Source organism: Primulina tabacum, chromosome 14 (genome assembly GCF_025594145.1).
Source record: "Primulina tabacum isolate GXHZ01 chromosome 14, ASM2559414v2, whole genome shotgun sequence".
In the NCBI taxonomy this organism is placed as follows: domain Eukaryota; kingdom Viridiplantae; phylum Streptophyta; class Magnoliopsida; order Lamiales; family Gesneriaceae; genus Primulina; species Primulina tabacum.
In genome coordinates this window covers 147169-171203 of record NC_134563.1, presented here as the reverse complement: position 1 = coordinate 171203, position 24035 = coordinate 147169, and the positions used below count along the sequence as shown (strand labels likewise).

The 24035-nt window shown below is 38.6% G+C and overlaps 1 protein-coding gene across 1 annotated transcript; it reads right to left on the bottom strand.

Annotated features, from left to right (window-relative positions):
* Positions 1-12350: 12350 nt before the first annotated feature.
* On the bottom strand, positions 12351-19266 carry LOC142524938 (uncharacterized). Its single transcript, XM_075629097.1, has 8 exons — positions 18970-19266; positions 18264-18714; positions 17543-18173; positions 17057-17377; positions 16630-16903; positions 16016-16335; positions 13220-13448; positions 12351-13031 (listed from the first exon to the last, which is right to left on the bottom strand). The coding sequence occupies exons 1-8, from the start codon at positions 19264-19266 to the stop codon at positions 12351-12353; spliced, it is 3204 nt and encodes a 1067-aa protein (XP_075485212.1).
* Between the last annotated feature and the right edge of the window lie 4769 nt (positions 19267-24035).

Below are 24035 nucleotides of genomic sequence, written 5' to 3'. Positions count from 1 at the left end.
TGGGTCAAAGAAGAAACGGAAAAATGCCACCGCAATGGAGTTCTCAAGATAAAATTTTTTTTTTTGAATGAGGTAAAAAACTTTTATTGGGATGATCCGTATCTGTTCAAGTATTGTCCGGATCAAATTTTTCGACGTTGCATACCAGACAATGAGGTAAGTAGTGTCATTAAATTTTGTCATTCAGAAGCATATAGAGGACATTTTTCTTCAAAGAAAACAGCTGCAAAAATCTTGCAGTGTGGATTTTATTGGCCCACTTTGTTTAAAGACACCCACGAAATCTGCAAGATCTGTGAAAATTGTCAAAAATTGGGTGCGATTTCAAAAAAAAACATGATGCCTTTGAATCCTATCATTGAAATTGAAATCTTTGACTGTTGGGGAATAGATTTTATAGGACCTTTTCCACCGTCGTTTGGATACTTGTATATTTTAGTTGCAGTTGATTATGTTTCCAAATGGATAGAGGCAATTCCATGTCGAACAAATGATCATAAAATCGTCATCAAATTTTTAAATGAAAATATTTTTAGTAGATTTGGAATTCCTCGAGCCATGATAAGTGATGGGGGAACTCACTTTGTTAATAAACCATTTGCTTCATTAATGAAAAAATATGGTATTACTCATAAAGTAACTACTCCTTATCATCCTCAAACAAATGGACAAGTTGAATTAGCTAATAGGGAGATAAAGCAAATTTTGGAAAAAACTGTTAACTCAAATAGAAAAGATTGGTCCTCTGCGACTTAATGATGCACTTTGGGCATATCGAACAGCTTTTAAAACATCATTGAATATGTCTCCCTATAGGTTGGTTTATGGAAAACATTGTCATTTGCCTGTGGAATTGGAACATAAAGCTTATTGGGCGATCAAAACTTTAAATTCAAGCATGGATGATGCCAAAAAATTGCGTAAATTGCAACTTAATGAAACTTGATGAACTCAGAAATGACGCGTATGAGAATTCAAGTATTTATAAAGCAAAAATCAAATCATTTCATGATAAAACAATTCTTAGAAAATCTTTTGAGATTGGTAAAAAAGTTTTGCGTTATAATTCTCGACTTCACATATTCCCAGGAAAATTACGATCAAGATGGACAGGCCCATATGTTGTAAAGCATGTGTATACTTATGGAGCTGTGAATATTGAAAATCCTAAAAATGCTGATATTTTTAAAGTAAATGGACAAAGGCTTAAACCATTTTTAGAAAATGAAATCTTTCAAGAAGAGTTTATTTCCCTTTCTGATCCTTGATTTTTTTTTATTTTTTTGGTGTTGCATTTAAGTTTGTTTGTTTTTATTTCAGGTTTTCTTAATCTTTTTATTTTCCCGATTAAATGGCGGATAACTGGTACTCCGTGACTCTTATAGTCGGTTAAATCAGTTTCCCACAATTGCTGATACAAAAATAAAAAAAATCATTTCTTTTCTTTTCAAAATGGATGAAATTCTCTCAAAAATTTGTAAATATTTTCCCTCTGTTTCTGAAAATGTTCTAAGAAAAATTTATGCAGGAAGGTGTGAAAGATTGAGATTGCTAATGCAAAAAGGAATTCCAGAAGATATTTGTCTTGTAATAGAAGCTAAGGTCCGATTAGGAGGAGAAGTTCCACAATCATTGCTCATTCGGTATTTGCCTGGATTAGGAAAAAACACTTATGCAAAAAAACGAAGGGCCAAAAGTTTAGGGGTTTGTCATAAGTGTGCAAGATGGACTTGTGACAAACGATGCAGATCTTTGGGATGTGTTTCCAATAACAGAGAAGATAAAATTGGTTTCATTAAGAATGGGCTGAGTAAGGAGTCTTTAGATAACATCTTATTGACTCTTGAGACACATTCTAGTGGACATGTGCATATTGAACTTCTCCGTTTATGGAAACAATTCCAAGATGAACGTCATAGTCTTGGGACTCCGACTAAAAAAGACCATGTTTGCCAATTTATAAGAAAATTGGATGGGAAGCATATCATCGACTCATAGAAGGCGTTGAAGCCGTTTCTGGACGTAAAACCAGAGGAAAATTGTGAGTCACAATCACACTACTGTTTATATGCATGTGTGTCATTATTGTTTTTACTATTTATTCTGTTTACAGCTTTGACCCATAATTTTGTTATGATAACATATTACCCCTATAAAATCTCTCATCTTTCTCTCTATTTTCGCAGATAAAAAAAGAAAGTAAAAACATAGCTGGATTCTCTGCACAAACATTGAAAAATATTTGTGTATTTGTGGGTCGAGTCCTGGAAAAAATGAAGTGTTTCTAGAAGCAGCGAATAATCTTGGAAATATATTGGCTGAGAGAAAAATTTACTTGGTATATGGGGGAGGTAATATTGGGTTAATGGGATCTGTTTCAACATCTGCTCATCTTGGAGGTAGTCAGGTTTTGGGTATTATTCCTACAGCTTTAGCTGAAGGAAATATTACATGTGTTACGATTGGGGAGGAATTAAAAGTTTTTTCTATGTATGAAAGAATCACTCAAATGATTGAAAATTCTGATGCTTTTATCGTACTACCAGGTGGTTTTGGTACATTAGAAGAAATTTTTCACACTGTTTCTTGGGCACAACTTAATATCCATAATAAACCTGTGGGCTTGTTGAATATCAATAATTATTATGACAGTTTGTAGACATTTCTTGATAAAGCTGTGGAACAGAATTTCATTTCAGAAAATTCACGACGGATGCTCATCTGTGCTTCGACTGCCGACCAATTAATTGATGATTTGGAAGCTTTTGTTCATAAGCCTGATCCGATGATAACAAAGATCAATTGGTCGCAATCAAGCAGTAAGAAAAGGAAGTTGGATCATTGATTCAAAAGTCGTGGATTGGTTTGCGTTTGTTTCAGTTTGTTATCTTCAATAAAATTTCAGGTGATATCTCTTTCATTATGTACTCTTTATTAATAGTTATTTTGACATTAGGGACAATGTCATATTCTGATAGGGGGGAGAACAAACTTATAATATATATTATTTTAAAATAAAATCATGTTTATATTTTGTATCTTAGTAATTTTTGCAAAAAATGTCATACATTACATGTTTGAAAGATTTAAATTAGAACATGCATTAATCTATTTAAGAATGTTTAAATTTTTATTTGAAAAAAAAAGTCAATTTTAATATTCTGATCAATATAAAAATATGATTTATGAAATCTTTTTGAGTGATTAACCATTGTGATAAAATCAGGTATTAAAGTATATGGCCCAAGATATACCTTATAAGAGTGCCTAAAATTTTAAACTCACACATATTTTGTGAGTGAGTGGAGAGGACTGAGAAAACAGCGTTCGAGCCTTTATTGATCATGAGAGAGACTATCTATTGTTTAGATCTTGAGTTCTTATTTTGAAAAAAAATGATATTTCCTGAAAAAAAAGGAGAAAAATACAAAAAGAAAGATATTGAAGATCTATGTAATTTTTAAGTTATATGCTACGACCCATATATCTCTCATAAAAAAAAAGAGAGAGAAATTTATTGTACAAATTAAATAAATATGTGGTCAAGAAGCATAAACTTAGTCTGATTCCATTATGTTATGAAAAAAATATATATACATATATCAGGAAAAAATATATAATAAGAACAACTAGATTTTGAATCAATGGATTTTCTATATTTTGATTAGTTTGGCTCGTTTGTCTGTCTGCATTCTGTAAACCATTTTTCTGAGCATTTATCTGTATTCCAACTCCATGAGAGAAATTGTTGCCATAAATTGAAACATTTATTAACCTGTGAGGATATGGAGTTGAGACTCTTACTAGGAATTTCTGAAGGCCGTGTACATTTAACTACCTGAAATAAGCTTTGAATTGATCATCTCAAATTATTTCATAAATTATAATTATGATGATCTTGATATAACTTTGACAGTTTTCAAATTTAATTTAAACACTTAGATAGTTTTGATTACATTTCTATTTAAATTAATCAATATGTTTTGTATTGCTATTAACGCTTAAATTGCTAGAGACTAGCAATAAGCTGGTTGGGAGGTGTGATAAACATAAAAATTGTACATTAATTAAATGTTTTATAATATAAATATATAGTTTTTGTTTTGTTAAATGTTTAAATATTATATGTTTTATAATAAATTGTATAAAATATAAGTTGTTGTGTAATTATAAGTTTTTACTATTTTTTACAGGTTCGATAAAACAATAATAAACTTGGCGTTGCAAATGGGATTAAGATGATTCTTGGACCTGTAGAAAGTTGATGTTAATATCTACAATATTGGTGGCAAGCATGAGATAAAAATCCTCTCACAATTGGGATCAAATTAAGCAACAAATAAAGTTACCAAAGGAGTGGCAGTTTTACCATGCTCTAGTATTTTGACCATATCTCTCAAATTACTTGGTCAAATGGTTTGAAAAAAATACCACAACTAGACAACTTAATTATCCACTTGTTTCTTTTTATGTGAAGAAGCAAATTCGGAGAAGAAAATTTTCAAAAGTGATGTGTAATATAATATAATATCTTGGAACACCAATGAAGACTTATGTGTAAAAAAATAATATTTTATTTGTGGTTGTCTCCCCAAATTTGGCTATAAATAGGGGTGCATTGTAATGAATTGGGATATCCCTCATTCTATGAACAAACCTTTGAGTTCATAATATTTCTCTCTATATTTTTCCTTTATTTCTTCATTTAAATATAATTAGCATGTTAATTTCATATTCAAAGTTTTACACTTTGAATAATGAATAGCTAACTTCCTAAAGTTGAGATGAAAAGGTGAAACTCTTGGCATGATAATAAGGTTACTAAAAGGTAAGAATCTATGTTTTATATTATTTAATCATTATTTATTGTTTATGCTATATTTATTTCTTTAAGCATTTTTATACCCTACTTATAAGTGGGAGTTTTGATTTATTGTTGCTATATGTTACACTAAATTCTTGGAACCATTTAAATGTTAGTTTGGTATTACCAACCGTTTAAAGTGGATGCCTTGATTTATTATATATGAATATATTATAATATTAAATTCTTGGAACCATTTAAATGTTTGTTTGGTTTTACCAACCATTTAAAGTGGGAACCTTGATTTACTATATATAAATATATCATAATAATAATTTCTTGGTACCATTTAAATGTTATTTTGGTTTTACCAATCATTTAAAGTGGGAACCTTGATTTAGTGTTTACAAATATATATATAGCACAATAAATACTTGACAATATTTATAAGTTTTGGTATATATTATATACTTATAAGATAATAATATATAACATAATATAAATATGATTATTTAATATATTGGAACCATTTTATTAAGTGGATTTCAATAATGTTCGTTAATGTTAACTTTATTAAAATACCAAGAGTGGATCCTTTAATCTCAACTACTTAATTTTTGAACAATTAAAAATTACCAATTAAAGATTCAAACAACTAAAAAAAAATAAAAATAAAAAGACATTGCAGTGGACTTGTAATTACCTTAGCTTCCCTGTGGATACGATATCGGACTCACCGAATTATACTACTTGTGGACAACCTGCTCTTGGGAGTGCAACAATCAAAGTCGCAACAGTATGTTTTGAAATTTCTGTTTTTAACTGACATATCAAAGTTTGATTTTCAATCATTTCAGCTTTTTTGCTGTGCAATCTCTCTTTTTAGACTCAACAGTTCAACTGAATCATCAGTTTCTGTTTTGTTGTCATTGAGATCAGTTTGCTCAGTTCTAACCTTCTCAAATGATCGAGCAAGTTTGTGATACTCATTTACCATGTCATGCAATGTGGTAATGAGTTCCTCACGAGTGAAATCAGTAGAGCTGAAGTCAAATACCTATTCACTTGCTGACTGCAGTTCAGCATCATCTGCCATTAAGCACTTAACTTTCTCTTCATCTTCACTTGAACTGATTGGGCTTTCTGGTTCTGACTTGTCACGGTCAGTTTCTTCCCACTTAGATTTGCTCTCTTCAGCCAAAAGCACTTCATGTTTCTTTTTGGAAGATTTCTTGTCATCCTTGGTCCTTTTTCTGTGCTCATAGGGCTTCATTCCCTTTTCAGTTGATCCTCGACTGTCCTTCTTTGATTTATGACAATCTGCTATGAAATGACCAGATTTGCCACAGTTGTAGCAAGCATATGATTCTTCTTTGGACTGATTTTTCTGAATTCGCTTCTGGAAGTTTCTTTGATTCCTCCTCATAAACCTTCCAAATTTCTTGACAAACAATGACATAGCATCATTGCTTAGTTGATCAATATATTTGTCAACTGAACCAGTTGGTTCCAGTCTGATAGCAGTTAAAGCAGTTGTGGCAGTTGGTGTAGAAGGTTCTCCTTCTCTGATTTGTAGTTCAAACTCGTAAGCCTTTAGATCAGCAAACAAGTCATGAAGTTTGATCTTGTTAAGATCCTTTGACTCTCTCATTGCCATGGTCTTGACATCCCATTCTTTGGGAAGACCTCTGACCACTTTCAGTGCCACTTCTTTGTTCGAATATACTTTTCCAAGTGCATTAAGCTCATTGATAATACCACTGATCCTCTCATCATATTCGTGCATGGATTCTCCGGCCTTCATCTTGATGTTGTTAAATTTGTGAACAGCAACTGATAGCTTGTTCTCTTTTGTTTGCTCGTTTTCTTCACACAGCTGGATCCTTTTCTCCCATATCTCTTTGCCAGTTTTGCACATCTTGATTTTGCTGAAAGTGACTTTATCCAGCGTTTTATGTAAGATATCATTAGCCACATTATCTAGGTTGGCTTTTCTTTTATCCTCAGTTGTCCATTCCTCTCTGGACTTTTCTATGCGATGAGGGTTTAGGGTTTAGGGGTTTGGGGTTTCGGGTTTAGGGTTTTTTTTAATAAATTTTTTTATTTATATACAACAAACGAGCAGTACAAATAAAACCTAATGGGAGGAAGACGGTGTCAAGACCTCCGCAAAGGGCTATACAATCACAACATCAAAACATAAATAACGAAAAGACCTAGGGTGGCACATACATGTGCCAAAATCCAATCCCTAAGAAAAGCGCATAATAAAAATGAACATCTAAGAGCAGCGATAAGTACATCAAAACAAATCGAAGTTTATCTAAACAGTAAAGATCCAGCTCAGATGTGAAAGGGGATCGATTAAGGTGCCCGAAGGCGTAATGGAAGTTTCAAAAATTGTTTTTCAACAAGAAAACCGAGCACCCTAAGCATATAGTGTGTAGCAAATACAAAAACACGAAATTTCATACATAGGGTGTTTAGAAGTTTTACCTATCAATCACAATGATTGATGTAATGGCTCCAACTAAGCTGTAAACACCTTAGCTCTTGATGGATGACAATCTACAAGCCTCCTTCCTTCAAAATTAGGCCCACCACCAACTAGCTAGAACCCTTCTTATTTTGCACTAGAAAAATAAGATGATTTTTCAAGGAGAAGAGTATGAATTCCTCAACAATTGAAGAAAGAAAAATGAGGAGAATATTGAGAGCAATATTTCGGCCATTGTAGGTTGTGGAGAGAAGGGAGAGCAATTTTCTTGGTCCTTGAAAAAGTGATAAAGGTGCATGAGCATGCCATGCAATTTTTTAATGAAAAAGTAATCCCCAACTCTTCACCTCCCTAGCATGCTTTTTAAGTGGGCTTGTAACATTTACAAAGCCCATGGACTTTATTTAAATGTCTCAAACATATTTGAGTCCATTTAAAACTTTACTTGATTTTACTCAAGCCCACTAGTTTAATAATTATTTCTAATTGGGCTCTACAAGGCCCAATGTTATTTAATTAATTCAACACTTAAATTAATTTAATTATTTGGACACTACTAGGTCCATTAGTGTTTAATTAATTCAACACTTGAATTAATTTAATTTAGTCCATAATAATGTTTATGAAAATTACAATTTTCAAATACATTATTTGTTTGGCCAACTTTTAATTTAAAAACATTTCCTCAAATTAAAAGTTACATTCTCCTTATAGAAGTCATACTTCTATTTTTCATTACGCTTATAAACTCCTTTATAAGCCGTTCAACAAATTGAACTATTTTACTTCTCAATGGGATCTAGAAAGCTAGCACTTGTGTGGCCCTTAATGGTTCATTGATACAACTAACCGTGGGTTCACATCTCCATGTGATTCGGACTAAACATGTCCTTATTCGAGATACCCCAATTGATCCATTCTTAATTATCAACTCCTTGATAATAAGAACGTCAGAACTCAAGTCTGATAGTACCCAACCAATCATGTTAAACGCCTAGAAGCATCGCTTACACGATTCCCTAGGTATCAAATGATAGTGCCTGCAAGAACCATTCAATTATGGTTAGCGTACAGTACGGTCCCTTCATCTCATATATCCCGACCGATTCGACAACCATTGGTATATCGAGAGTTGTCAATGAATCGATACTATGTGTCATGTCGTAGTTGCATCGATGGTGTAATATATGAAACCCCTTTCATAATTACCACCATACTCTGATCAGAGATTTTATACTACATATACATGTGATCACATAGGATATCCATACCCGAAGGTAAGCGGTGAATCCCCGACTACAATGCATCGACTCCTATATATTTCGACAAAACACCCAACCTTGCCACCTGATGACCCCATGAGAGTCGGTAAACAATTCAAAGAGCAATGCTAGCATATAGAGTCTCAATGTTGTCCCGGGTCGTAAGGACTAATGGTGTACAACCATAAACTAGGATGTTTCCACTCGATAAGTGAGAACCACTTGGAAAGTCCTTTATGGAGGGTTGTTCAGTGCACTCTACCAAGAGCACCAATCTGCATGCTCGGACATCACAATGTCCCCTACCAATGAAACATGGTACTCACATCGCAGATACTAGTCTCGAACTCTAGCGGCCTATATCCTTCTTAGCGGCGGCTGAATCGACTAGGAACTGTTTAGAATATATAGTATTACAAATATGAGTTTCATGATACTCATCATATGAGCATCTCATATTCTTTCTACTATTTGTATATTCAAGAACTTTATCTATTCAACTAGCATGGGTATACAGATAAAGAAGTGCCAAAACAATAATTTTAAATATTATTAAAATAAAGATTGTTTATACATAGAGTTTAAACATGAACCCTCGGCCAACACTTGGCTCGACGGGCACCTACTCTAACAAGATGTAGGAGCAAAAGACCACCGATGGTACCTATCTCTGAGCCGTCTGTCACTGTAAGTCATCACTGTGCCAAAACGGTCGAAGCACAGATGGAGGACCGCAATCCAGATCCAGTCAGAGAAGCGCCAAATCCCTAGAAGAAGGTGAAAACGTATGAAGCTCATAAAGTCATAAATCCAAGCGTGACTGGAACTCTGATATAAGAGGTAACCAAGAGAGAACATCAAGAACCACCAATGCACACAGCACAGCAGAGAACATATAAATCCCGACATGAATGGAGCTTCAGGCCAGAGAAACCACTGAGATAGATCATCCAGAGCCACCATAACACTCGGCAATAGAACATAAAAGATAGAAGGCGTCAAGCAAGGAGAAGTCTACAGTGAGCGCCCTCCAATATCACCTGTCCCGAATCTATCTACCAAAATACTCATCAAAATATATGAAAGAGAGGAAATAGCGAGCAAGGAGAAGCCTGTAGAAAATGCTCGCTAGATACTAGTGAGACAGATAAAGGAGACACCACTGTAGCAGGTGCCTGAAACCACCATGTATAAGAGTCCTGAGGAGTACAAGTGTCTGAACCCACTTGCACAAAACTGGCAAGGAGGAGAGAAGACAACCTCCCAATGGTAGCAAACCCGCAAAGAAATATACATATATATATATATATAGAAATGTAAATAAAGAAAGAGATCCAACAAATAGAGATGGGCTGCAAATGGCTAAGAACATCTGTATCTCAGGTAGGGGAGCCCTAACAGATAAGAGCGGGCAAGGTTTAGGGTTTAGAGGTTCGGGGTTCGGGGTTAGGGTTTAGGGTTTACGGTTTTTTTTTTAAGAAACCACCGCCGGAAGCGGGGGTTAGGCAGACCCCTACCTGTATATATCATGAAAACAAAATACAAGATAAAACCTAAAGAGAGGGGGCTAAACCAATACCTCTCAAAAGGCTAGACAGAACACATAAAACATGAAAACATAAAGGCCTAGGGTGGCAAATACATGAGCCAAAATCTAATCCCTAGGAAAAGTGCATAATAAAAATGACCATCTAAAAACAAGCGCTAAGTACATCAAAACAAATCGAAACCTATCTAAACAGTGAATATCCTGCTCAGAAGTAGGTGCAAAAGACCACCAATGGTACCCATCTCTGAGCCAGCTGTCAGTGTAAGGCCAAACTGATAAGAAGATCTTAGTCCGAGCTCGGTCTGCTGTACAGGATCTCACAGTCAAAATAATATATGTCTGTAAAGTCACTACGCAAATACGGTCGAAGCACAAAAGGGTGACCGCAATCCAGCACAAGTCAGAGGAGCTCCAATTCCCAAGAAGAAGGAGAAAATGGACGGAGCTCATAAAGTCATAAATCCAAGTGTGACTGTAACTCTGAAAGAAGAGGCAACCAATAGAGGACATCCTGAGCCACCAATGCACGCAGCAAAATAGAGAACATATAAATACCGACATAAATGGAGCTCCGGGCAAGAGAAACTACTGAAAGAGATCATCCAGAGCCACCATAACACTCGGTAAGATAACATAAAAGGAAGAAAGTGGCGGGCAAGGAGAAGCCTGCAGTGAGCGCCTGCCAAAGAACATGGGTGGTCCACAAAAAAGCACCAACGGAGAAAGTGCTGGAGCCCACCCAGACCAAAGGAGCAAAGCATGGAGGGTGCAAGTGTCTGGGCCCACTCGCACACAACTGACAAAAGGGGAAAAATGACGATTCTCCAAAGAGACAGTACTGAACCAAGCCCATGAAGAAGGAGTCTGACTAGAGAGACACAGCGATGCAGAGGGCCGTCAGGAAAGAACCCATGAAACCACCACAGCATCCAGCAAAAACAGATACAATAACTGAGGCGACGAGCAAGGAGAACCTGCACTAAAAGCCCGCCAGGAACCAGGGATAGGCCAAAGAGGATCACCAACAGAGAAAGTGTTGAATACCACCCGGAACAAGAAATAACAAAACACAAAAAATGCAAGTGTCTGGACCCACTTGCACAAAGAAGAGGAGAGGGAAAAAACCTCCAAAAACAATAACCTGCAAGAAAAAAGTACATATATATATAACAAGATATAGAGATAGAAATAGAGCCAAAAGGAAGAAGGGGCTACAAATGGCTAAGAATATCTATATCGGAGGTATGGAAGCCCTAAACGATCAGAGGGGGCAAGGATGGAGATGTGGCTGGGTAATGAAGGTCCTAACTCTAAGCTATACCGTCTAAGGTCATGGGCCCTTGCCGCCAAAGCATCCGCCACCGAATTACCCTCCCGAAAAATATGAGAAATATGAACCATACGTTCCCTCAAGAGGACCAAAATCCGAGACACAATATGATCCAGACCCCAACAACAGCTACGAGAGCGGATGATCTGAATAGAAATCTGGGAATCAACCTCGATCCAAAGAGGGAAAAAAAAAGATCAGAGCAAAGTAGAAGACCCCTCCAAACCGCCCAAAGTTCTGCCCGGATAGTAGACCCAGCTCCAATGAACTCACTGTAGGATAACAAAACCGCCCAGAATCATCACGAACTACACCTCCAATCGTAGAATCTCCAGAGTTGCCTCTAGAACTCCCATCCACATTAAGCTTAAAACAGCCCAACGGCGGCCGAAGCCAACGAACAGTCGTCATCTGATGAGATCTGTATAAACCAAATGAAATCCCCATCGATCTCGCCACATGAAAGAAGCCCAACCAATGTTTAGGCTTGACAGTACGCGCAACATGAGCGAGATGCATGTAAGACAGGATCTGGAACTTCACCGTCTCCACAGAAATGGAGAGCTTACGGTGCTTTGCATCATTCCGAGCAGTTCAAAGAAACCACAAAACGATGAAAGGGATAAACTCCCTCACGTGGTCCCCTGGAGCCCAGACCAGATCCCTCTTCCAATCACTGAGGAACAACCTAAAATCCTCAGTGTCAGGGATACGAACCCTAAAGACTGCACCAAAAAAATGCCAAACAACGCGAGCCACCGGGTTGCGAATAAAAATATGGGTGAATGTCTCAGACAGATCACAGCACTGACAACGAGACGCTAATACAAAGCCACGGCGCTGAAGCACCTAATCAACTGGGAGCCACTGATGCCAAAATCTCCAAAGAAAGAATGACATCGTAGGCCTTAACCAACTACCCCACAGGGCCGAAGAATATCGGAAATCGAAGCGCGCAGACGGATCAGCTCCCAAGCGGACTTGACAGAAAAAGCACCATTAGAGCTATGAATCCATCTAGCCAAATCAGGCTCTCCCGAAAGAATCGGGACCAACACAATCTGCTCCGCAAAAGAAGGAGCAATCACTGAAGAAAGAAGATCAAAATCCCAGGCTCCCTCAGAAAGAAAATGGGAAACCCGGACCCCACGGTCACCACGAACCTCAGTCTGACTGGACAGAGGGACATCCCTAAACCAACAATCATCCCAAAAGGAAACCTCTCCAAGACCCACACGCCAGGGAATACCAATCTCCGCACGAGGCATGATCTGAAGCAAACGCCGCCAAGTGGGAGAGATAAATCCACGAGAAGAGACACAAGCTGGGTGCGCCAAGAGACAATATTTCCTCATAAAAAATTTGGCCCATAGGGAAGACCCCTGCCGTAACGGAAACCACAACTTTATTGAGAAGCTATCCACGAGATCTTTCAATCTGCGGAAGCCAAGACCTCCTTCTGCCACAGGGAGGCAAGCCCGAGACCAACGAGCCCAATGCCATTTCTTCTCCAAGGGCCTAGACCCCCATAGAAAGGAATTAAAGGCTATCTCAAGCTTCTCCAATACAGACAACGGAGGCTGAACTACCTGAAACAAATATATCGACATTGAGAGGAGTACACTACGAATTAGGGTCATGCGGCTCGCCGAAGAAAGATTCCGAATATCCCAACCCTCAAGGCGCTTCCTAACTGACTGTAAGAGGGGCTCAAAAAGAGAGCACGTCCTGTTACCCCGAAACAATGGAAATCCAAGATACTTGAGAGGCAACTGACCCTCCGTAAAACCAGTTGAACGGAGAAGCCTCTGCGGAGGCGCGCGGAGCATCTCGGAGGCAAAATCAGAGAATTCTTGACAGCGTTAACCAGCTGTCCCGAACAGTTCTCATAGTGATGGAGAAAATCTAAAAGACTCTGCATCCCACGATACCCACCATTGGCAAATATAATAATATCATCAGCATAGGCCAGATGGGAAATCAAAAAATCACAACCAGAACGGTACCTGATATCAGGATAATGCAGGTGAAGACGGTCAAGGCCACGTGAAAGATATTATGCCCCTAAAATGAAAATAAGAGGGGACAATGGATCTCCCTGCCTAAGGCCCCTGGTAGAACCAAAGAACCCCGAAAAAGAGCCATTGATATTAACGAAGAAATGAAAATGAGAGATACAGGCCGAAACCAACGCCACAACCCGCTCGAAGAAACCAAAATGACGCAGAACTTCAAAAAAGAAAGGCCACTGGACCCGGTCATAGGCCTTAGCCATATCCAACTTCAAATAACATTACCACCACGAGTGGAAGAGTGAGACTATGAGTGAGCTCCTGAGCAAGGAGGATTGTAAGGCCCGAGATTTTATTACTGTAATCTGAGAGTAATCTGAAATGATTTATTTATTAATCGAGATGATTATAAACGGAACGGATCAGACCGGGAGAGCCGAAAGAAGATTTGACATGAGATGTAAGGAGAAGTCCTCGCGCACATGCGCGACGTGTTGGGCGCACATGCGCGAGGAAGGCAGAACCTTTCGCGCATATGCACGGGATGGGCAGAATGTTTGGCGCATATGCGCGACGTAGATGGCGCATATGCGCGAGCTGACAGAATGCTGGTTCGAACTACCGGCGCATATGCTCGACTTTGTGCGTGCATATGCGCGCAACGTGCAGAACATGCACGATGCCACTTGCCCTTGTATCATGCAGCATATGTATATATATATATACCTACATGCAAACCCTCCAGATTAAAAAGGAAAGAAACGAGGGATGAAGCTCCAAGTTCTCTTGGGTGAGAAATTGAATGTCACGTAAAATCCGTCCGTCTGTTTTTGAATCCGATTACAGTACTGAATTCCTATCGACGCAGGCTACAACTGGACGTAAATTTTGTTACGTTTAGACATGATTTGAATTTACGATATTGTCAGAATTGAATATGAATCGGATATGGTGTTTCTACTACAGTAGACATTATATAATTGAAGTCAGATTAAAGAATAGACTGTTTTTACAATTGTTATGATTTTCGAAAGATATTGATTTAGATTTGATATCAGAGTTGTGTTATTACTGATCTTAAGTGTACCGATATTAAGATTATGAATTGTATTGATACTGATTGTGAATTCTGGTAGTATCTATGTGATGTTGAGATTGACTGGGTTATCGAGACTGTATCGTTATGCCGTCGAAACATCAGTTGATTTAGATTGATCAGATTCAGTAATGATTTCGATTGTATCGTGATATCGTTGATATGAATTAGATTGTACCTTGTTCAGATATGGATCAGATTATGTATTGATTTGAGTATTGATCAGAACAAGTCTTGAATTGAGTTATATACTGATATGGTATTTATGTGACTTGTCATTGCCAGACTGGGTATGGACATATTGGAATACAAGACTTGGTCTTCATCAGACCGAGAAGAGAAAGGTATAAATTGATGTTAATTGGGAGATCGACTTGAGTTAGATTTAACTCGAGTTTCCCTAAACCACATACTTGTATGGTATTGTTTTTATACCTTTGTATTTTAATGATTATGTTTATTCTATTGAATTAGAAGTAGAAAGCAGAGAGCTATTGAGTGAGAGTCACTGACAGAGGGGTTAGATTTTGACAGTATAGTCACTGACCCATTGCACATTGTCAGACTAGGCTTAGTCTTGATAGATACGCCAAGGCACTGGACGTTTGGTGTATCGATGTGCTTAAGATACAGACATTGTTCTTATTGTAGATTATTCGATACAGCTAGACCAAAGTCCAGAAATAAGAACGTACCGCCACCGCGACTGGTAGTAGTAGGTGGGAGACTTGTTACGTTCTTATTCACCGAGATCCCTAGATTAGAATGAGAGATGAGTCGAGTCTTAGATATCGAGACTAGAACTTGATTACAGAGTTGTATTGATTTATGTTTCGTAGATTACGATTCAGATATTATTTACAGATTGGTATTGATACATGTTGTTTGATTATGCTACATGTGATAAGATATAATTCATGCTTTTATGTTAATTCAGTTAACTGCTTGTATATATTATTTATACTGGGATTTATTCTCACCAGAGTTATCCGGCTGTTGTCTTGTTTGTATGTGTGCATGACAACAGGTGGGACAAGATCGGGGTCAAGAAGACGATGAGAGGAGACAGATTAGAGTGGTGATTCCGGACTTATTGTAGATATGGATTTAACACTTGGAATCTAGTAGTTGAACCTTAGTCTAGTTTCATGATTATTGTACATTATTTTACTTCTATACTGAGATGTATATTAGTAAATTCTATTACGTTCCGCACTTGCATTTTAAAAAGAAAAAATTTTAGACCCTGTTTATCTGAATTGATAATTAACTCCCAAAGATGATTAAGAAGATGATTAGCGTCCGGGTCCCCACAAGGATGTTATCAGAAATCATCCGTCCCGGGACAAAGCCACTCTGGTTCAATGAAATAAGTTTCTCCGCTACAACCCTCAAGCGAGAGTACAATAACTTAGAAATAATCTTATTAGTAACATTACACAGACTGATCGGACGGAAATCCGACCAAGCATGTGCACCCTCGGCTTTTGGGATCAAAGTAATTGTGGTGGCAGTAAAACTATGAGGCATAGGAGAGCCTCGGAAAAAATCTAAAACCGCATCCAACACATCCTGATGAACGATCTCCCAGCAATGCTGAAAAAACGCCGAAGAGAAACCATTAGGGCCAGCCACACTATCAGGAGAAATGGAGAAAACAGTTGCACGTACCTCCTCTAAAGAGGGGATAGCAGCAATCTCATTATTCTCCTCATCAGAAATCACCGAAGTAAAGCCCGAAAAATCAGGACGATCAAGCACAAAGGTATCCCCGGTAAGCAAATTCTGAAAAAACGAGGCACCCGACTGCTAAATCAACTCAGGAGACGTTAGGTAAACCCCATTCTCCCATATGCGGAAAATCTTATTCGCCACATGCTTCTTCTTAACCATGTTATGAAAGAGTTTGGTGTTCCGCTCACCATCCTCTAGCCAGTTGCATGCAAATTTTGTTTCCAAAAGTCCGCCTCCATGGCGGTGATACGAGAAGATCCACATTACGATAAGACAGAGCAGTCCAATTCGACTCAAAAGGATCGGCCTCATATGCAATCTCAGCAAAACGAACAGCACTCTCACCTCAGTGAGTTTATCAAAGATGTTACCAAAAACATCCCGATTCCACCACTTCAGATGATGCTTCAGCTGTTTCAATTTGACAAAAAGGCGTGACATGCCAATCAGACTGCAAGGTAAATTCCAATTGAGCCTAACAGTCTGCAAAAAACCATGATGCCGAAGCCACATACGCTGGAAGCGGAACGAGCTAGGCCCACGGGCAAAAACCGGAGTGTTAACCAAAAGCGAACAGTGGTCAGAGACCGTTCGACTAAGATGTTCAACTCTAATAGAGCTGAAATGATCACCCCAATCAACCGAAACTAACACTCTATCCTACCGCTTCCAGATGGTCTTATTCGTCCAAGTGAACGAAGACCCCTCAAAACCAGCATCAATCAAACCAGAATCCATAATGAAAGTGTTGAACTCCTCCATGGGTAGCAACCTACCACCACGGGTGCCCAGACACTCAGATGAATCACGGACGACATTGAAATCCCCACCAACCATCCAAGGACCCAGAACAGGCTTGACATGAAGCAGGGAAGTCCAGAGATCCCGACGCTCAATGTAATCACATATGGCATAAACAAAAGAACAAAAACCAGATGTGGGTAAAGAAGGAGCAGAAACCTTGATGTGAAGGAACTGAGCATGATCAAGGACACACTCAGCCTGGACATCAGCAGCAAAAAACACCCAAATGTGGCCAGAAATATTCGAAATGACTTGAGAAAACCAAGACGATGAGTCATGAATCTCTGATCTAAATTGATCATCGGCTCCAAAACAGTCAAAACCTTAATCTGTTTCTACTTATCAAAAGCATGAAGCCTCTGTTGGGACTCCGAACCCCGAAGCCTCGGATATTCCAGATTAGGAAATTCATGATTAACGGGCAGCAGAGATGCCCGATCGCTTCCTAAGCGACCTAGGGAGATCATCCCTCCCCTTCTTTTTCTTAACATCTGGCATATCTGAATCCAGTACGCCGTCCTCAGACGCACGGCCATCACCCGGCTCAGAATGTTTATCAAAACCCTGGTCATGATCCTCAACAAACCTCTCACGGGCAACCCTCTCACAAGCAGGAGAACCCTTCCTATCAACCAGCTGAACAAACAAAGAGGACGCATCGTCAGGGGACGGAGGATCAGAAGGGATTGAGTGACAACTATGATTCTCCAAACAAATCACGGGTTCAGTAAACACCGTGTCAATACCAGCATGCGGAGACCCCAAAACCTCCGCACAATCTTCAAAAGGAATGACATCATCCTCCTCCGAATCCTTAGCCCCAGACTGGGATGACACACCACCTAATTCCAACGGGGAAACTGCAACGGTGGGTGAACTCAAACCTACATGATCCATACCCACGGATGGGGCTTGCTCCAAAGAAGCACCCCTGGTGATAACAACACCCACATCCCCCAAGTGGGGCACAAAATCAGAGGTGGTACCAACTAACGCACTAGTATAAAAAAGCTGCGCTTCCTTCTGCCAAGGAGAAAGTACATCAAAAGCATTCGAAGTACTCTTCGACTGTGAAAGAACCTGCCCTAGAGGGGGAATAGCAGCGGGTGGAACTCGACGCACTTGCCGTCTCCTTCTACGACGCTTAGGACCAACAAAAGTCTAAGCATTGGGACCTTGAGGACCCTGAACTTCACCAGAAATGACACCCTCATGGGGTGACTGACCCGAAGCAGCCTTCTGTGACGGAGGGACTGGACCAAAAGACTTAGCCTTGATCGGCCAGGGATTCTTGCCACGTGAGTAACAAACACTCGTCGCATGTCCCAGCATTTTGCAATCAGTGCAATAGGCCGGGATCCTCTCATACACAACCTCAATCTCTTGAAGGTGATCACCCCAGCCCACCCAAATGTGCTTGACGGGAGGCTCCAACACATTAATTTCCACACACACACGAGCAAAGGCCCCACGAGACACCTCAGCTGTGTGGTCATCAATTTTGATAGGCTTACCCAAGAGCTTGGCAATAGCACAAAGACTTTTTTTACTCATATAAATGAAATGGTAATTCCGGAAGTCAAGCCCAAACAGGGGCAACTGGCGACTCCGCCTGAAACTTGAACTCTGGGGTCCATTTAGAAAAACGGATACCAAGAGATCCAACCATCATATTACCATGCGCCCAAAGGAGTGCATAATCCTCTTCACAAGTGAGAGTAATGAACATGAAACCCCGGGGTAAAATTTCAAATTGAACGGTCTGACCAAACCCACTTTGTCAAAGGCAGCAAATATCATTGAATTGGGGACCACAGACCGATTCCCAGAAATTTTACCCAACAATGCAAATTTAAATGGCTCAATAAGGGAATAAATTACCTTATCTGGGAATAGAATACCCAGTTTTCCATCCAAATAAGAAGGCTCAAGCATCTCTTCCATCGAATTGAGAACATCATCAAAGCTATTCTTCATCGTACGAGGAGAGAGGGAAGCTAAAACATCCTTAAAAGACACATGAGGTGTAACAACAACTTTCGGACCTACGTTGACCGCAGAAGCACCATGTTTGACTGCCGAGTTGACTCGCTGCCCTCGGCTGTGTGACTCATCCGAGTTGCCTCGGACATTACCAATCGGAGCAACACCGAGGGCCGGTGACGTAGCGGTAAACATGTGTGGGGACCCGGACGCTAATTCGATTCTTAATCATCTTTGGGACTAATTACTCAATTATAATAAACAGGGTCTAATTTTTTTTTTAAAACACAAAGCGGAAACGTTATGTAAATCAATCTAACTTACATATTAAATATAAACATACAAGTCCTGTATTGTCTACAATAATCCAACTAGGTTCAACTACATATCAGTGCTGACTCCTAATTTATTTCTGAGCCCGGATCTCCACGCTTTCTAGTCCAGCCTCGTTCTCTTCTTGACCCTGATCCTGTCCCACCTGTTGTCATGCACACATACAAATAAGACAACAGCCGGATAACTCCGGTGAGAATTACATTCCCAGTATAAATCATGTATACATGCAATCATATAAACAATATAAAAGCATATACAGATATTCATAACATGTACCATAATCAGGAACATAAATCAACATCAATCAATGAATCAATATCCGTAACTCATAAACTCAGACTAGACTCAATCCTAGTCTAGGGATCCCGATTCCCAGACGTTGGCATTCCATATCAATCACCAGTAATAGAAGAAACTCCAATTCTATCCACGTTGATATGGTATCGATCACCAGTAATAGAAGAAACTCCAATTCTATCCACATCGTTTGCCAATCGTCCAGTGCCCTATACGTGATGGACATTGGCACTTTCGCCAATTTACTATCTTGTGACATCGTGCAATATGCCCGTGGCGATCCCGCCACTATCAGGTACTTCTGTCACAAGATCACTCGACTAATACCTGCTTTCTATACATTCATAGAACAAGCATATCCAGTCAAATCAATGAACATAATAATAAGAAGTATGTGATTTAGGGAAACTCAAGTATATCATACTATACTCGAGTCGATCTCCCGGTACCACATTGACTTATACCTTTTTCTTCTCGGTCTAACGAAGACGAAGTCTGAAACTCAGCTCTGTCCATCTTCAGTCTGACTCTGTCGAAGTCTTGGACTCACTGCCTATCTATATCAATCTGGCAATAACAATATCGAATATACTGTAGTAATGTATAACTCAATTCAAGACATAATCTGATCGATATCACGACACCATAATACAATCTCAATCAATACTGAATCTGATCAATATCAATTCACTGATGTTTCGACGGCATAACGGTACCATATAAATATACCACGCAATATAAATCAACAGATATCAATTCCTGTAACTCATACTCGATAACAATACAAATCTGATATCAAATCTCAACCAATTCGACTTCGAAAATCATAACAAATACATACACAGTCTGTTCGTCGATCTGACTTCAATTATATAATGTCTAATATCGCAAGAACAATATATATGAATTCTATTCGATTATGGAAATATCATAATTTCAAGACATATCGAAACGTAGCAAAACTTACGTTCGTGTGAAGCCGCTAACACGAAGATTACAGAAATATACTTAGATCAAAATTCTGACGGGCGGATCTTGCGTAACATTCAAATTCTCGCACGTAAAGAACTTAGAGCTCTTCCCTTCGGTTTCCCTTCTTTCTTCTATGTGATAATCAAGTTTGTATGTATATATATATATCAAATCGCATGCCAATGAAACGTGGCTGATTTTTAATTTGCATGTCTCGCGCATATACGAGCCTAAGCCCCGCGCATATGCGCCGGAAGCTCTATCCGGAAATCAGCTACTGGAATGCTCGTGCATATGCGTTCACATAAGTCACGCATATGCGCGAGACCGAATGTCTCGTGCATTCTACCACTCGCGCATATGCGCGACTTCACCCCGCGCATGTGCGCCCAACTCTCTGCCTACCTCGCGCATGTGCGCGGCTCACGTCGCGCATGTGCGCGCAATGTTCTGTTATAGCTCCTTGGCTACTGGACACCTCGCGCATATGCGCGCCCTCACGCCGCGCATATGCGCGGGGTCTTCTGCCCGAATCGCGCATGTGTGCGCACTAGGTCGCGCATATGCGCGAATAGCACCTCCCTCACATATTTTCGCGTCTTTCCCGGCCTAATCCATTCCATCTATATTTACATCAATTAATCCATAAATCATTTCAGATTAATCTCCGATTACAATAAATAAAATCCCGGGCATTACATTTCTCCCCCCCTAAGATTCGATTTCGTCCCCGAAATCACAGGCAATCAAATCAGATAAAGAAAGAAATGTATAATAGAGGTTAATCAGAAAACTCATTACAACGCAACAATTCTGAATTTTCAGTCTCATATCAGATTTTGTTTCTCAAATAGTTTCTTCAGTATCATAACGCCTCCATTGAACTTTCACAAACCGAATAGTCTTCTTTGATACCCTGACGACTTTACTGTATGTTTAACAGCAGAATAGTCTTCATTCTGGATTATTCTTCTTTCGTGAATCTCTAACTCCAATCTGGAATATTAATGCAAGAAGTATAATCTCATAATACAACTTGAAGTAATTCTGATAGAATCGATCTCAAAACATTGGCTATACAACATCCGTATATACCAATTACCGACTCATAACAAATCAATATTATCCTCTATTATCAAATCCGGTACTCCCAGTCAAGGTTACATTCAGTTGTTCCAGTTTTAAATATCAACAGTCATCATCCGACGTTGACATATTCAGTCTATTTATTTTGAGTTGTCTTCATTTTCCTCTGAATCAGTTTCAATTTCTTTTTCATATCTCTGATTCCATCCGATCCAATCTCAGGTATCTCGGAGATATTATTCATATACGAAGAAAATCTACCGTTCTCACTATACAATACCTGGACTGAAGCTATTTCAATACTCATCTGATTGTCGTACATTCATTCACAAAGTGACAACACACCGTCTCAACTAGTGCTAAAATCCAGCACTACAGTTCCTGGATATCCTCCAGTTTCCAGGATAGTTGCTCCAACTATCTGTCGATCTATAGACGATAAGTGAAAGAGTTTATTGTATACTCTGCCAAAAGTAAAAAATCAAACGAAATTCACAGTTTGATATAATCAACTTTGGCATTCAGTACAATCTATCCTCTTTTCTGACATAAATCTCCATCGACTGGTCATATCCGTAAGTCTTCATGTACAAATAATATATGCAAATTCACGCAATCTATTAATAACAATCACATCGCATCACAATCTTGACAAGATTTCGGTGGTTTCATTATGAAATCTATAGAAATGTACTCCCATTTCTATTCAAGAATCGATAATCTATATAACCAACCTCCTGGTTTCTATTTTTCTGTCTTCATCTGTCGACGATGCATACATTTCAGTACAAACTCTGCTACAACATATCTCCACTGTTTATATCAAAACTGTCTTTTTGAATAATCATACATTTTCTGTCACCAGAATAAATACTGAATCGACTACCGTGCGCTTCTGCCTATATCTGTCATTTCAGATTCGAAATATTCAGCACAAACAAGTCGATTATTCACATATAATACAGTATTACCTACCTGATATTCTGATTGACACCCTGTTCTGACTATCGAATCAAGTTCTGAATAGTCTGATCAAACTTCTAAACTGCTGTAATTTTCAAAATCAGCTCTGATTCGGCTGGAACTGTATATAATCTCAACGGTTCCCAATAATCTGTATCACATCTTCGACTTTGTTTAGATCAACTGCTATATCACTTTCGAATGTAATGTCCCCCAACCAATATACTCTGTCTCAAATATTGTTTTAGAACAATACAATTCTCAAGCAATTTCAAAACAACAGTCATATACAATAATCTGTTAAACTCAAGCAAGAAAATAAAGAAGTTTCTGACATCGGTATCATTCTCAGCCACTGATCACTGCCTCAGCTGTGCTAATATCAATCGGTATACCATATTCGGATATCACATACTCGGAATACAATCTGTTTCAATCAAGATTCATATCTGAACAATTTCTGTATACAACAATTTCAGTTCTCAGATCCTTCAATACAAGATATTCGATTTAGTCAGTCATATGCCACGAGTATATCACAAAATATCATAGATAAACGGCATAAAATCATCAGAATACCTCTGAATACCGGATTCATCAACCCATAATCAGAACTGAAGTATTTTACAGAGAAACACACAATCAGATGTAACTTTCGATCAGTAAATCTTCTAACTGATAATTATCTTCAATTCAATCAGTATCATTCTGTAAGGAGTTCTAAAATAAAACCAATACCTGGTATCAATTCAAGGCGGAATTCACTCTCTCTGATATAAGGCAAATCCGGAATTTCATCTAGAAAGACTTTATCATTTCTCCTGCTACTGACAAATCAGCTCATGGTATATTCATTTTCAGTAATCAACTGAATGCATAAGGAATAACTCCATTCCTTTCGATAATCATCGAATCATAATTAATACGGAAATCAAAGGAATTCAAAATCGAAAATCCTTACCGTACATTATTCATTCTTCGGCCATTTCAAGTCCGAATCTTACCATCTCCTGGTAAGAATCTACAATAGCTCTGTACTTGTTCAATATATTCATATCAATAATGCTGCCAGAATCAGACAATACAAGTACAACACAATCTAACTCAATCTCATTCTCACTTCACTGCAGTATACGATATTTACAGAATTCACTGGTATCAATCTTTCCCCCAAAAGATAAAGAAATCAATACTACAGTATATACAGACCCAATAGAATAAAGCATATGTCAATGCAATTCATACAGAATCATGTATAAGATGTACGAGAATCTCCCCAATACATATGGAACAAAATCATAAAAGAACAG